Raw genomic sequence first — 15650 nt, forward strand, 5'->3', positions numbered from 1 at the left:
CAAAATGTTGATCTGTTTTTATTTAGTTTGAAACTGAACAGTTTCATATCCGTTAATGCAAATTTACAGTCAGAGCAGATGAGGACGTGTCGCCCCCTTCTGGTCACTTTTTGTGTCTTTCAACACTTCAAGTTCAGCACAACATAAAGCATCAAATCAGTCAAACACCAACAGGACATGAATAGACAGGGACTGTTTATTTTCATTAAACAGAAAATGAATCAAAGATGTTAAAACACAGTTTCTGTTGTATTTATAAACTGTAGATGTTGGATCAGTTGTATCCACAGTTAAACAGATAAAAAGAAAAAGAAAAAAGAAAGTAATAAAAGATATAATGCAATAAAAGGAAAATAAGTTTATGGTTGAAAATTGTTTATAAAATATTTTACAGGTGAGCTGTAGCACAACTGAAGAAGATCAATAACAAGCTGAATGATTCTGTTCAAATCAGACACAAAATATTATTCAAAGTATTTTTAATATCTGTCTGGAGGAGATCTTTAAATGTTTGCAAGGTCAAAACCAACATCATGTCACAGATTGTTAAACTCAGGCTTAACTGGATTTCAGACACATGAGACCATATATTCTCCAGTTTCTGCTTGATTCTCACAAATATATTTCTGAGACGCTTTACAGGATTTATCAAACCAGCGGATCAGATAATAAGCTCGTCCTCCCCACCCCATCCTCACACAGTCCTCTCCATCAGGATCCTCCACTGTCCAGTTGTCTGGCTCAGTGTTAAACCAAAAACTCAGACTAAGAGATGAAGAACAGAAAGAAGTGGATCAATAAAAACTTTGAACTCTGAACAGGAAATGGACAAAAATGTTTTCACAAAGATCAAACCTTGTGTTCAGTGGTGAGTCGTCCACCCACAACCATTCACCCTCTGTCTTTGAGTCTGTCAGTCCGATCCAGAACATGTCCTCATCATCTTTCTTTTTTTTCTCACTGTTTTCTCCAGGAAACTCTGAAGAGGAAAATGTGGATGAAATTTCCTCTGTGAGACTTTTCTATGCTGAGATGATGAAACATGATAAAATATGTGAGAACATGAATCTGCAGCAGTGTTTTATACCTGCTCCTCTCTGCTGTCTATCTTAACCAGGTCTCCTCCTTCACTTTGGCAGAAGCTTCTGCTCTCTTCCCAGGATGAACGTCTGGTGGAGAAATAATAACACTGTCCTCCATGTTGCTCCCAGCCTGTTTCACACTTCAGACATGAATCATCTTTGAAGAGATCACAACAAAGAAATCACATGTGATTTGGAAGCAGCAGGAAGTTTAAAGGTAAAGAGTTTGAATCTGAGAGAAGCTGAGACAATCAGAGACTGTTTTCTGTCAACTGTATCTGTCAGTCCATCACTGTTTGATTAATCATCATAAGAAGATGAAAATATGTGACAAAAAAAATCTGTAACTTACTTATTTTTGCTTCAGGAGGTGTTGGGCAAACAGGGGGCACCGTGATGCATGGTTTTGTTTCACTGAGTCTCTCTGTTATGAAAGAAGATAAAAAAGATTTCACTTCCATCTGTCTCTTCACAGGACCGTCTGAACAGAAAAATAACTTTCACATGAATCAAAAATGTTGAGAGGAAACACAAAGAGATACTTTTGAAAGCAGATTCATATCAGTAATAAACTTTTAGAATTAAACTGAGGAATATTTCAGATAATCTAAATTTAATCCAAGATGCAAATATGTGACAGGAAAAAAAAACAATAACTTACCTTTTACTTCAGGATGTTTTGGGCAAACAGGCTGCACTGTGGTGCATGGTTTTGTCTCACTGAGTCTCTCTGTTATGAAAGAGGATAAAAAATTTCATCAGTCTCTTTTTTTCAGAACCTGAACAAATAAATAACAAAAATATTTCACACCAGTCAAATTGTTTCATGTTAAAGTGACTGGACAAGGTTGTAGAGACTGAAGCTTTTCACAGGTGTGAACCCTGACAGACTTACCTGTGAGGTTTCTTTTCAGAGCTTCATTCTCATCTCTCAGTGTTTGGAGATTTGTCTTGATTTGGAAATTATCTAAATCTGGTTTTAAAAACAGGAAGCAGTCAGTAAAGGTCAGTATTTTATTATGAACAATAATGACTTAAGTACTGGTCTGTTGTGATTTTCATCATGTGAAGGTGGTGAGTTGTTTATATGTTATTGTCCATAGAAACTGTAGAAACTCACAGAGACGGTAAATAACAATGACAGCAGCTGCCATCAGAGCACAGAGAACCAGCAGGGCCACTCTCTCTGATGTGACCTTTGACCTTCTGGTAGATTTTGTTTGTTGAGAGGCAGGAGCTTCACCTGTTGAACATTTAGAGGAAACAGATGTCACATGACATGAGACACACATACAGGGCCTCAGTGCACAAACACTTTGTCATTGTACAACAACCTAAATATAAAAACTAACAACTTTCAGGATATGGTTTCATCAGCTTAGAATTGATCTTGAAAGGAAATCTAAATGCGGCTGTAGCAATGAACTAGGCCTGTTTTAAACTCCAAGTATATTAAAGTTTAAAGTTTAAAAGTTTAAATTGACAAGATCTATTACACATGATCAACAGATTAAAAAGCTAAACCTCAAACTTGTCTTCCTTTGTAAGAGGAGGAAGTATTTCACTGATAGCAGCAGGAAACATTTTGTCCTTTTTCTTCCATTTCTTGACTTGAATCTGCAAGACCGTTATGTGACAACTATACTGCATCACTGATGATGTGCCCTAGCTTAGCATCAGTCGATGTGTCATCACAACTATCTGGAGAAACCAGAGACTATCAGGAATAGGCTACAGATAGAAGAAAGGCATTATACCCAGTGATGAGCACCCCAGCCAGACGGATTCAAGGTTAACAGTGAACAGTAATGGACAAACGAGGGCGAGTATAGAGTAGTTGTGCGGCAAGATCCGCAAGAGCAAGAAAAGCCTAAAGATCCACCAATTGAGAATGAAATGCAAGGAGAGATTGCAGATGCCACAATGCAATGGCCTAGCTCCTGCTGGGACAGAGGAGCAGCCGGGCCCAGAAGCACTCCACAAAGCCCAGATTGTCTAGGTTGTGCAAACAGTTTACTCAGGCAGTCAGAGAAGAGAAGGCTAGAATTGTTTCCCTGAATCATTGAAAGATTACTGACACATGAATTTAACAGATGGAGTTGACATCTATCTTTTGATGTCATCTCTGTGTCCCAGTTCACCTTCCTGTTGATTTACCACCACATCACTGGTTCTTACCTTCTGTGTAGCCCTGTGGACGACTCATTGTGCTGAGTCCTCAGGATCCTCACTTCAGTGTCAGTGGTGTCAGTCGATGAGGAAACTTTCTCTGAAACAAAAAGCAACAATTATTGATTCTCACGCGTTTGTCTGAGTCTCAACAAATTAAAATGCTGTAAACAGACAGACAGACAGTGGAAACAGAAAATGTTAAAAACAATCATATATGCATTTTATTTAGGACTCACCTGTTTATTTTCTCCCTCCTACTTTTTTTATTTAGATTTTGAGATTCACACCATTGTTCATCGCTCCATCAACACCTGCTGTTTTACCACTGAGTGACCATCAGTCTCAGTCTCAGTGTCTTAAAAAACAAACTTCCTGTCAGACTGAAAGATGGGGAGGAGAATCTAGTTCCTCAAAAAGTAACAGTGAGGCCACAGACGAGATGCTGATCTGTCTTTATTTAGTTTGAAACTGAACAGTTTCATATTCATTGATGCAAATTTACAGTCAGAGCAGATGAGGACGTGTCGCCCCCTTCTGGTCCTTTTATGTCTTAACTATTTCCACCATGAGCTTTTTCCCTTTTTGTGTCTTTGTGTCTTACAAGTTAAAGGTTTTAATTGTCATTTCTGTGCTCTCTGTTCTCTCTGTTCTCTCTTTGTTCTTTTACCTTTTCATTCACTCAGCATCTGTAGTTTTCTCACTGGTGGAGAACTGCAACAAATTTTACAGCAGGAAAAAGTGAAACTTGTCGCACTCTGTCTGCTCAGTTTAATACAAACAAATCAAACACCAACAGGACATGAATAGACAGGGACTGTTTATTTTCATTAAACACAAAATGAATCAAAGATGTTAAAACACAGTTTCTGTTGTATTTATAAACTGTAGATGTTGGATCAGTTGTATCTACAGTTAAATAGATAAAAAGAAAAAGTAATAAAAAATAGAATAAAATAAAAGTAAAATAAGAGAACTTTCAGGCACATGTATAACATCTAGTTTCTGCTTTTTTTCTCACAAATATATTTCTGAGACGCTTTACAGGATTTATCTAACCAGCACTTCAGATTTATTGCTCCTCCTCTCACCCCCATCCTCACACAGTTCTCTCCATCAGGATCCTCCACTGTCCAGTTGTCTGGCTCAGTGTTAAACCAAAAACTCAGACTAAGAGATGAAGAACAGAAAGAAGTGGATCAATAAAAACTTTGAACTTTGAACAGGAAATGGACAAAAATGTTTTTACAAAGATCAAACCTTGTGTTCAGTGGTGAGTCGTCCACCCACAACCATTCACCCTCTGTCTTTGAGTCTGTCAGTCCGATCCAGAACTTGTCCTCATCATGGTCCATTTTTTCTCTCAGTGTTTTCTCCAGGAAACTCTGAAGAGGAAAATGTGGATGAAATTTCCTCTGTGAGACTTTTCTGTGCTGAGATGATGAAACATGATAAAATATGTGAGAACATGAATCTGCAGCAGTGTTTTATACCTGCTCCTCTCTGCTGTCTATCTTAACCAGGTCTCCTCCTCGACGTTTGCAGAAGCTTCTGCTCTCTTCCCAGGATGAACGTCTGGTGGAGAAATAATAACACTGTCTTCCATGTTGCTCCCAGCCTGTTTCACACTTCAGACATGAATCATCTTTGAAGAGATCACAGCAAAGAAATCACATGTGATTTGGAAGCAGCAGGAAGTTTAAAGGTAAAGAGTTTGAATCTGAGAGAAGCTGAGACAATCAGAGACTGTTTTCTCTTTCACAGATACAGTAACACTGCCCTTGAGCAAGGCACTTATCCTGCGACTGCAGTTACAGTCTAAGTTACTGTATCTGTCAGTCCATCAATGTTTGATTAATCATCATCAGAAGATGCAAATATGTGACAGTTAAAATCAGTAACTTACTTATTTTTACTTCAGGATGTTTTGGGCAAACAGGCTGCACTGTGGTGCATGGTTTTGTCTCACTGAGTCTCTCTGTTATGAAAGAGGATAAAAACATTTTCACCTGGTGGAATTGAACTAATAGACGTTATAATCAATCCAGATTTGGTCCAAAATGTGTCACATGTTAAAGTGACCAGGAGAAGTTGTAGAGACTGAAGCTTTTCACAGGTGTGAACCCTGACAGACTTACCTGTGAGGTTTCTTTTCAGAGCTTCATTCTCATCTCTCAGTGTTTAAAGATTTTTCTTGGTTTGGAAATGATCTAAAGCTGTTTTTTTAAAACAGGAAGCAGTCAGTAAAGGTCAGTAACAGATAATGAGTGCCTGGTTTTTATAAAACCATAAAGTACTGCTCTGTTGTGATTTTCTTCACATGAAGTTGTGTGTAGATTATTTAACGTAGAAACTGTAGAAACTCACAGAGACGGTAAATAACAATGACAGCAGCTGCCATCAGAGCACAGAGAACCAGCAGGGCCACTCTCTCTGATGTGACCTTTGACCTTCTGGTAGATTTTGTTTGTTGGGAACCAGGAGCTTCACCTGTTGAACATTTAGAGGAAACAGAGATGTCACATGACATCAGACACACATACAGGGCCCTGTTTTGAGCTAGGAGGTTTTGGGTTTGAACCCCAGTTTATTCTCCATGTGCTTGCATGGGTTTCTTCTGGGTACTCTGGTTCCCTCACACAGTCCAAAGACATGCGAATACTCTAATATTCAGCCACCTAATGTCAGACTGAATGGTTGTTTTTTCTGTATAATTGTTGTGTTTTTGTTCGCTTAGAATGAGCCATTTATATCTTCATAAGGAGCGTGTCCTTATCCACAGAGTTCATTATGGTGTACCACCATGTTGGTACGGTAGCCCAGAACGGACAAACTGAACCAAACAGTGGTTCTATATATTCTTACACTGATGCCACAGCTTGTTACAGCTAAATTAGGTAAATAACATTAATAAAATCTTGAGTTTTTCTGTTAGACTAGTTGATGTAGTAGTTGTACCATTATTTTAGTTTGAGACATAGCATGACAAAAAACCTCTGTATAAACATTTTGCAACTACGCTAACATTGTGACACTGTACAACCATTGTGCAACTCAAAAGATAAAAAAGAAAATGATATTGCAATAGCTTTCTTTCTTTCTTCCTTCTTTCTCAGTTTAGTGAGAAGAGATAAAGAGGAAAAAAAGCTGCCAGACCTGCTTCAAACCCTTTAAAGTTATGTTATTTTGCCACTAATGGGTCAGTCAAACTTATATTTAATTTTAAGCCTGTGTGACTGATGCTGTTGCTGTAGATAAGGGAAAAACAACATTGCAAAATACACAGTCTATGTTCAGATGTATGTAATAATAATAACAATAATAAGTGACAATAAGTGACAGAGAGAGAACAGAGTCTGGGCACTAATGTGCTTGAAGTGATGAACTGATAAAAAACACTAAACCTCAGACTCCGCTTCCTTTTATGAAAGAGGATGTATTTCACTGATAACAGCAGAAAACATTTAGTCCAGTTTCTTCCATTGTTTGGCACTCCAGCCAGACAGAAACGCTGACAGAGAAACAGAGCTGAGCAACACTTTCATTTGTTGCTTTTGGCTAGAATTCAGTGTTTAACCTGGAGGCTGTTTTTCACAGTTCAGCTTCCTGTTGATTTACCACCACATCACTGGTTCTTACCTTCTGTGTAGCCCTGTGGACGACTCATTGTGCTGAGTCCTCAGGATCCTCACTTCAGTGTCAGTGGTGTCAGTCGATGAGGAAACTTTCTCCAAAACAAAAAGCAACAGTTGTTGATTCTCACACGTTTCACTCGGTCTCAACAAATAAAAATGCTATAAACAGACAGACAGACAGACAGTGGAAACAGAAAATGTTAAAAACAGTCATATATGCATTTTATTTAGGACTCACCTGATTAATTTTTCTCTCCTGGATTTTAAGATTCACGCCATCGTTCATCGCTCCATCAACACCTGCTGTTTTACCACTGAGTGACCATCAGTCTCAGTCTCAGTGTCTTAAAAAACAAACTTCCTGTCAGACTGAAAGATGGGGAGGAGAATCTAGTTCCTCAAAACCAGGTTTTTGTTGTGTTTGAATAATTATTAAATTTTAACTATTCATTTCTAATTAAGATTTGAATAAATGATTTATTCTCAGTAACAGTGAGGCCACAGATGTTGATCCATTTTTATTTAGTTTGAATCTGAACAGTTTCATATTCATTGATGCAAATTTAGAGTCAGAGCAGATGAGGACGTGTCGCCCCCTTCTGGTCCTTTTATGTCTTAACTATTTCCACCATGAGCTTTTTCCCTTTTTGTCTCTTTCAACACTTCAAGTTCAGCACAACATAAAGCATCAAATCAGTCAAACACCAACAGGACATGAATAGACAGGGACTGTTTATTTTCATTGAACACAAAATGAATCAAAGATGTTAAAACACAGTTTCTGTTGTATTTATAAACTGTAGATGTTGGATCAGTTGTATCCATAGTTTTGATGGTTTTAAGTTCAAAACATAGTGAGACCACAAAAAATGAAAAGATTAAAAGAAAAAGAAAATGTAATAAAAAAAATTAAGAATGAAATAAAAGGAAAATAAGTTTATGGTTGAAAATTGTTTATAAAATATTTTACATGTGAGCTGTAGCACAACTGAAGAAGATCAATAACAAGCTGAATGATTCTGTTCAAATTCAGACACATGAGACCATATATTCTCCAATTTCTGCTTCTTTCTCACAAATATATTTCTGATTCACTTTACAGGATTTATCAAACCAGCACTTCAGATTTATTGCTCCTCCTCTCACCCCCATCCTCGCACAGTTCTCTCCATCAGGATCCTCCCCAGTCCAGTTGTCTGGCTCCCATGACATCCAGAAACTCAGACTAAGAGATGAAGAACAGAAAGAAGTGGATCAATAAAAACTTTGAACTTTGAACAGGAAATGGACAAAAATGTTTTTACAAAGATCAAACCTTGTGTTCAGTGGTGAGTCGTCCACCCACAACCATTCACCCTCTGTCTTTGAGTCTGTCAGTCCGATCCAGAACAAGTCGTCAGCAACGTCCATTTTTTTTCTCACTGTTTTCTCCAGGAAACTCTGAAGAGGAAAATGTGGATGAAATTTCCTCTGTGAGACTTTTCTGTGCTGAGATGATGAAACATGATAAAATATGTGAGAACATGAATCTGCAGCAGTGTTTTATACCTGCTCCTCTCTGCTGTCTATCTTAACCAGGTCTCCTCCTCGACGTTTGCAGAAGCTTCTGCTCTCTTCCCAGGATGAACGTCTGGTGGAGAAATAATAACACTGTCCTCCATGTTGCTCCCAGCCTGTTTCACACTTCAGACATGAATCATCTTTGAAGAGATCACAACAAAGAAATCACGTGATTTGGAAGCAGGAGGAAGTTTAAAGGTAAAGAGTTTGAATCTGAGAGAAGCTGAGACAATCAGAGACTGTTTTCTCTTTCACAGATACAGTAACACTGCCCTTGAGCAAGGCACCTATCCTGCAACTGCAGTTACAGTCTAAGTTACTGTATCTGTCAGTCCATCAGTTTTTGATTAATCATCATCAGAAGATGCAAATATGTAACAGTTAAAATCAGTAACTTACTTATTTTTACTTCAGGATGTTTTGGGCAAACAGGCTGCACTGTGGTGCATGGTTTTGTCTCACTGAGTCTCTCTGTTATGAAAGAGGATAAAAACATTTTCACCTGGTGGAATTGAACTAATAGACGTTATAATCAATCCAGATTTGGTCCAAAATGTGTCACATGTTAAAGTGACCAGGAGAAGTTGTAGAGACTGAAGCTTTTCACAGGTGTGAACCCTGACAGACTTACCTGTGAGGTTTCTTTTCAGAGCTTCATTCTCATCTCTCAGTGTTTGGAGATTTTTCTTGGTTTGGAAATGATCTAAATCTGTTTTTTTAAAACAGGAAGCAGTCAGTAAAGGTCAGTAACAGATAATGAGTGCCTGGTTTTTATAAAACCATAAAGTACTGCTCTGTTGTGATTTTCTTCACATGAAGTTGTTTGTAGATGATTTAATGTAGAAACTGTAGAAACTCACAGAGACGGTAAATAACAATGACAGCAGCTGCCATCAGAGCACAGAGAACCAGCAGGGCCACTCTCTCTGATGTGACCTTTGACCCTCTGGTAGATTTTGTTTGTTGGGAACCAGGAGCTTCACCTGTTGAACATTTAGAGGAAACAGAGATGTCACATGACATCAGACACACATACAGGGCCTCAGTGCAAAAACATTTTGTTATTGTACAACAACCCAAATATACAAACTAACAACTTTTCCTCCAACACTTCAAATATAACTATCTGTATGTCTCTAGTTTTATGGTAAAGCTATGACTGTCTAAGTTTCAGGATATGATTTCATCAGCTTAGAACTGATCTTAAAGGAGGTTCATGTTTTTATCTAAATGCTGCCGTTGCAATCAAGTTGGCATTTTTAAAATACCAAGTATATTCAGGTTTGAATTGACAAGATCTGTTACAAGTGATCGACTGATAAAAAGCTAAACCTCAAACTTGGTTTCCTTTATAAGAAGAAGATGTGTTTCACTGATCTTAGCAGAAAACATCCAGTCCTTTTTCTTCCATGTCGTGACTGTGGTGATACATGAGTTTATAAGCACATATCAAACTCCTTTCTGAAGCTGCTAGACCAGTTTATTTGTTCATTTATGTGACAACTGTACTGCATCACTGATGACGTGGTGATTTCATCACAACTCATCATTTTACCATTTACACAAATATGAACATATGAACAAAACTACTGTTTTTCATTAATAATGACTCTAAACCTGCTCACATTTAGTCAGTCTCTGTCTGCCCTGCACATGCTCAGTGCAGTCTTCTTTTAGATAATGCTAAGAAAATTAGGTTTTTGTTACTTTGCACCAAACAAACTGAAGAAGCATCTTTTACTTGGCACAGTTAAAAGTTACTCATAGTTTCCCTGAATCACTGAAAGATTTCCAACACGTGAATTTAACAGATGGAGTTTACATCTCTGTTTTTTATCTTTGAGCTGCAATGTTGTGTTTTATAACTTCTGACACTAAACATTTAACTCAGTCTTTCAATTAATTTTTCATTTTATTTGTTTTCCTTTTGCTAGAATTCAGTGTTTAACCTGGAGGCTGTTTTTCACAGTTCAGCTTCCTGTTGATTTACCACCACATCACTGGTTCTTACCTTCTGTGTAGCTCTGTGGACGACTCATTGTGCTGAGTCCTCAGGATCCTCACTTCAGTGTCAGTGGTGTCAGTCGATGAGGAAACTTTCTCTGAAACAAAAAGCAACAATTATTGATTCTCACACGTTTCACTCAGTCTCAACAAATTAAAATGCTGTAAACAGACAGACAGACAGACAGTGGAAACAGAAAATGTTAAAAAACAATCATATATGCATTTTATTTAGGACTCACCTGATTAATTTTTCTCTCCTGGATTTTAAGATTCACACCATTGTTCATCGCTCCATCAACACCTGCTGTTTTACCACTGAGTGACCATCAGTCTCAGTCTCAGTGTCTTAAAAAACAAACTTCCTGTCAGACTGAAAGATGGGGAGGAGAATCTAGTTCCTCAAAAAGTAACAGTGAGGCCACAGACGAGATGCTGATCTGTCTTTATTTAGTTTGAATCTGAACAGTTTCATATTCATTGATGCAAATTTACAGTCAGAGCAGATGAGGACGTGTCGCCCCCTTCTGGTCCTTTTATGTCTTAACTATTTCCACCATGAGCTTTTTCCCTTTTTGTGTCTTTGTGTCTTACAAGTTAAAGGTTTTAATTGTCATTTCTGTTCTCTCTTTGTTCTTTTACCTTTTCATTCACTCAGCATCTGTAGTTTTCTCACTGGTGGAGAACTGCAACAGATTTTACAGCAGGAAAAAGTGAAACTTGTCGCACTCTGTCTGCTCAGTTTAATACAAACAAATCAAACACCAACAGGACATGAATAGACAGGGACTGTTTATTTTCATTAAACAGAAAATGAATGAAAGATGTTAAAACACAGTTTCTGTTGTATTTATAAACTGTAGATGTTGGATCAGTTGTATCTACAGTTAAATAGATAAAAAGAAAAAGAAAAAAGAAAGTAATAAAAATAAAGAAGATCAATAACAAGCTGAATGATTCTGTACAAATCAGACACAAAATATTATTCAAAGTATTTTTAATATCTGTCTGGAGGAGATCTTTAAATGTTTACAAGGTCAAAACCAACATCATGTCACAGATTGTTAAACTCAGGCTTAACTGGATTTCAGACACATGAGACCATATATTCTCCAGTTTCTGCTTCTTTCTCACAAATATATTTCTGAGATGCTTTGCAGGATTTATCAAACCAGCACTTCAGATCTGTTGCTCCTCCTTTCTCCCCCATCCTCACACAGTCCTCTCCATCAGGATCCTCCCCAGTCCAGTTGTCTGGCTCAATGTTAAGCCAAAAACTCAGCCTAAGAGATGAAGAACAGAAAGAAGTGGATCAATAAAAACTTTGAACTTTGAACAGGAAATGGACAAAAATGTTTTCACAAAGATCAAACCTTGTGTTCAGTGGTGAGTCGTCCACCCACAACCATTCACCCTCTGTCTTTGAGTCTGTCAGTCCGATCCAGAACTTGTCGTCAGCAACGTCCATTTTTTCTCTCAGTGTTTTCTCCAGGAAACTCTGAAGAGGAAAATGTGGATGAAATTTCCTCTGTGAGACTTTTCTATGCTGAGATGATGAAACATGATAAAATATGTGAGAACATGAATCTGCAGCAGTGTTTTATACCTGCTCCTCTCTGCTGTCTATCTTAACCAGGTCTCCTCCTTCACTTTGGCAGAAGCTTCTGCTCTCTTCCCAGGATGAACGTCTGGTGGAGAAATAATAACACTGTCCTCCATGTTGCTCCCAGCCTGTTTCACACTTCAGACATGAATCATCTTTGAAGAGATCACAGCAAAGAAATCACATGTGATTTGGAAGCAGCAGTGAAGTTTCACACTTCACTGTGGTGCATGGTTTTGTCTGAGGCTGAGTTTGTCTTAGTCTCTCTGTTATGAAAAAGTATTAAAAAGATTTCACTCTCATCAGTCTTGTTACAGGACTGTCTGAACAGAAAAATAACTTTCAAAAACGTTGAGAAGAATCACAAAGGGAGATAAATTTAAAAGCAGATTCATTTCATCATTGAAATGTAAGAATTAAACTGAGGAATATTTCAAACCATCTATGTTTAAGCCAAGATGTGAAGCATTTTAAAGTGACCTTTCAGAGACTTGTGTACAGTTTTAAACACAAACTTTGACAAGCTTACCCGTGAGATTTTTCTTCAACTTTTGGAGCTCTTTCATGGTTTGAGCATTTTCATGAACTGAAAAGAAAGAATAGTCAGAAAAGTTCAAACACCAAAAAATCTAAATTAATGTACTTTCATGAAACTGTATAAACTCACTGGTAACACCAAGCGCAATGACAGCAGCTGCCAGGAGAAGACTGAGAAGCACCAGGGCCACTCTCTCTGATGTGACCTTTGACCTTTCATTTGGCACTGCTGATTGTTGGGAGCCTGTTCAACAGCAGACGAGACAGACAGGACGTTTACATTCACCTCAATATCTAGAAAAATGTATTTTGGTTTAATTTGGTTTCTTGGCTTGGTCACATGCACATGTTGTCAGTTTATTGGGTACACCTATCCAAAACTAATGCAGTCTGACAGCCCTGAAATAAATGCTCCTTCATGAAGTTTAGTTTCACAAAAAAATTAAAAATCATGTACATTTCATAGAGAACGGCCCTTTTCCTGCAGCAATGGAAACAAGTGAAGCCTTGAAAGTTAAAACAAATAATTCCCACAGCTGATCACTTACAAACCCTCTGCAAGTCAGTGTCAGAGCAAACTGACTCTACACCCTCTGATGCATTATCAGGACTATACTGTACAATGATGAGAAAAATTCAGGTCCTTCTGTAGATCGAGATCAGTCACAAACTTTATTGTTTTTCATCTCCTGCGACACATTGTGATGAACTGAGATTTAGCTGTTTGAACTTTTGATAATATAACATTCATAGAGTCTTTAAAGCTGTGGAAGCTCTTTATATGTTTTGTTTTTTGAGGAACGTTTTTCTCTATTACAGTGAAACATTTTAGATTGTTGCAGACGCAAAGGTTCTGCCTTTTCTACACGAGCAGCATCATCTGTCACTGCTGTAACTTCAGCTTCCTGTTTATCCGTAGGACACATCACAAAGAAATAACCAGCATACATACAAATATCTATAAATATATAAATGAAGCTTCATGGTCAGTTCCTCATTCTTTAACTTCTCTTCACTTGTTTTTACAGTAAACAAACACACTCTTCTTTCTTTCTTTTACAGTTTATCATCCTTTTCATTTAAACTAAATATTAATTTAGGTTTATAGAACAAAACATGAAGTGGTTTCAAACTCACTGGATAAAATTGTTTTAGGGAAGATTACACATTTTATTATGTATTTTGCTGTACACAATTTACACATTATTGTTTAAACTTTATTACACACAGCAGCTAACAGACATTCATTATCAGTTGATCTGTTGATTATTTTTAGAAAAAATGACAGAAAATGAAGAGAAAGCCTGTTGTAACTTCAAGGTGACGTCTTAATCTAAAACTATTTTGATTAATCGTGGTCCAGTTCACGAGGATTAAATATTTTTCTTTATCATTTCTGAGTGTATACTGAATATGTGAGGGTTTTGTTATGTTGTCTGAGTAAAACAAGACATACAGTATAATTACATGTCCTTTGCCTAAAGATATTGAAGTTTACTTTTATAGAAGACAAAGAAAAACAGATAATATTCACATTTTAGAGGCAGGAATTTCTCTCTGTTTTTAATCATATTTGCTTGAAAAATGTCTGACATGATAATACAAATATCAGGATAGTTGCTGACTATGACTAGTCACTAATTTTCTGTCGATCAGCTGGCTGTTTATCACCTACCACGAGGCTCCGTGGGTGGCTGAGTTTTCGAGAGCTTGACTTCGGAATAAGTGGTGTCAGGTGGCAAGGAAGTGGTCTCTGCAGCACAAAACACAAACCCAAACTGCTGTGGAATGACCGCTGATAAAGTGCACGTTTATTATTTCATATTTCACTTTCACTTTCAACTCCAACAAAGAAATAACTCTTACAAATGTTTGGAGTTTTTTTATCTTAAAAACCTCTAGTAGTATTCTTAGAAATTTAAGAGGGAAGTCAAGACTTTCAGACAGAACCACTGTAGTGGTGTACTGTAAAGATAAGGCTTTCACTCCTTTTTGCTCATATTAACTTGTGAAATCAGTATATTAGACATCTTAGACATTGCATAAGAATGTAAGACTCACCGCTGCCTTTTTCCCTCGCTCTTGTGAACTTGACATCAGAGTACAGTACGTCAGCTTCAGGCATTTTCCCAATGTGTGTGAACACCTGAAAAAGCTACATTTAGGTTTGCCTACAAACTGATGAAATAGGTGACTGATGTTGAAGTGCTGTTTAAATCCATCCCATCACATTCGAGTATGGGCAGGACTTAAAAAAAACAACAACAAAAAAAACCAAATCTTCTTCCCCAAAAGTTTTTTTTTCTTTCTCTCACTTCCTCAAAGTCCAGGCAGAACAAATTTTGATAAAGAAGTCTTGCACAGAGAATGTGATCTTAAAGATTTCATGGAAAAAGTGATGAAATTATATTTTAACTTTCATCTAATCTAATATAATGTCAAGTGACAGAATATGATATATGCTCGATCAAATTGGGATCAACTGGGTGGATTAGGTGGGTGGTACATGTTAAGTAACATCCAGATAAATTCCAGGGCCTGAGGTTTTCTAGCAGAAGATTGCACTGTTTTAATGATGTGGCAGATGAATGTTTATGTTCTCCTCAAGCTCAGGTCCTCTGTGCCAGAGGTCGAGGGCTCTGAGCAGTATCTTAGCTGCACCTAGGACTGCACTCCTCTGGACAGAGACCACTTTGGACCTCTTCACCTTCCACATCTGTTCCAGTTTCAGCCCCTGGTACTTCTTGATCTTCTCCTTCTTTATGATTTATCTGTCAGTCTGGATTACAACATCTATCACTGCTGCCCTCTTCTGCTCCTTGTCAAAAACAGCAGGCCCAGGGAGAGATAAACAGATAGATAGACATATAGATATAGGGTTAACACCATTTAGCCACAAAGAAGTAGGCCTAACTGGTTTTGGCTGATAGGTTTATTGCGATATAAAATTTAAATTAAAACTATCATTATTATAATATAATATTCTGTGGTCTTATTAATATTATCATTAGAAGCAATTAGAAACCTCTCTGCACTGACATGGGGAATATTTTGGTTGTT

The 15650-nt window shown here is 37.5% G+C and overlaps 1 protein-coding gene across 11 annotated transcripts; it reads right to left on the reverse strand.

The window, feature by feature from the left end:
* Nucleotides 1–427: 427 nt before the first annotated feature.
* LOC108881937 (C-type lectin domain family 4 member E) lies at nucleotides 428–14812 on the reverse strand. Of its 11 annotated transcripts, none has more exons than XM_051068507.1 (7): nucleotides 14652–14812; nucleotides 14266–14343; nucleotides 12721–12834; nucleotides 12583–12639; nucleotides 4745–4896; nucleotides 4512–4636; nucleotides 428–765 (listed from the first exon to the last, which is right to left on the reverse strand). In XM_051068507.1, exons 1-7 carry the CDS (start codon nucleotides 14713–14715, stop codon nucleotides 570–572), a joined length of 786 nt encoding a protein of 261 aa, XP_050924464.1. In that variant the 5' UTR covers nucleotides 14716–14812; the 3' UTR covers nucleotides 428–569. The 11 variants fall into 11 exon arrangements, with proteins under 11 accessions (XP_050924464.1, XP_050924461.1, XP_050924467.1 ...); XM_051068504.1 differs by lacking the exon at nucleotides 4745–4896 and adding an exon at nucleotides 8435–8586; XM_051068510.1 differs by lacking the exon at nucleotides 4745–4896 and adding an exon at nucleotides 12057–12181.
* Between the last annotated feature and the right edge of the window lie 838 nt (nucleotides 14813–15650).

This window comes from Lates calcarifer, linkage group LG3 (genome assembly GCF_001640805.2).
Source record: "Lates calcarifer isolate ASB-BC8 linkage group LG3, TLL_Latcal_v3, whole genome shotgun sequence".
Taxonomy (NCBI): Eukaryota; Metazoa; Chordata; class Actinopteri; family Centropomidae; genus Lates; species Lates calcarifer.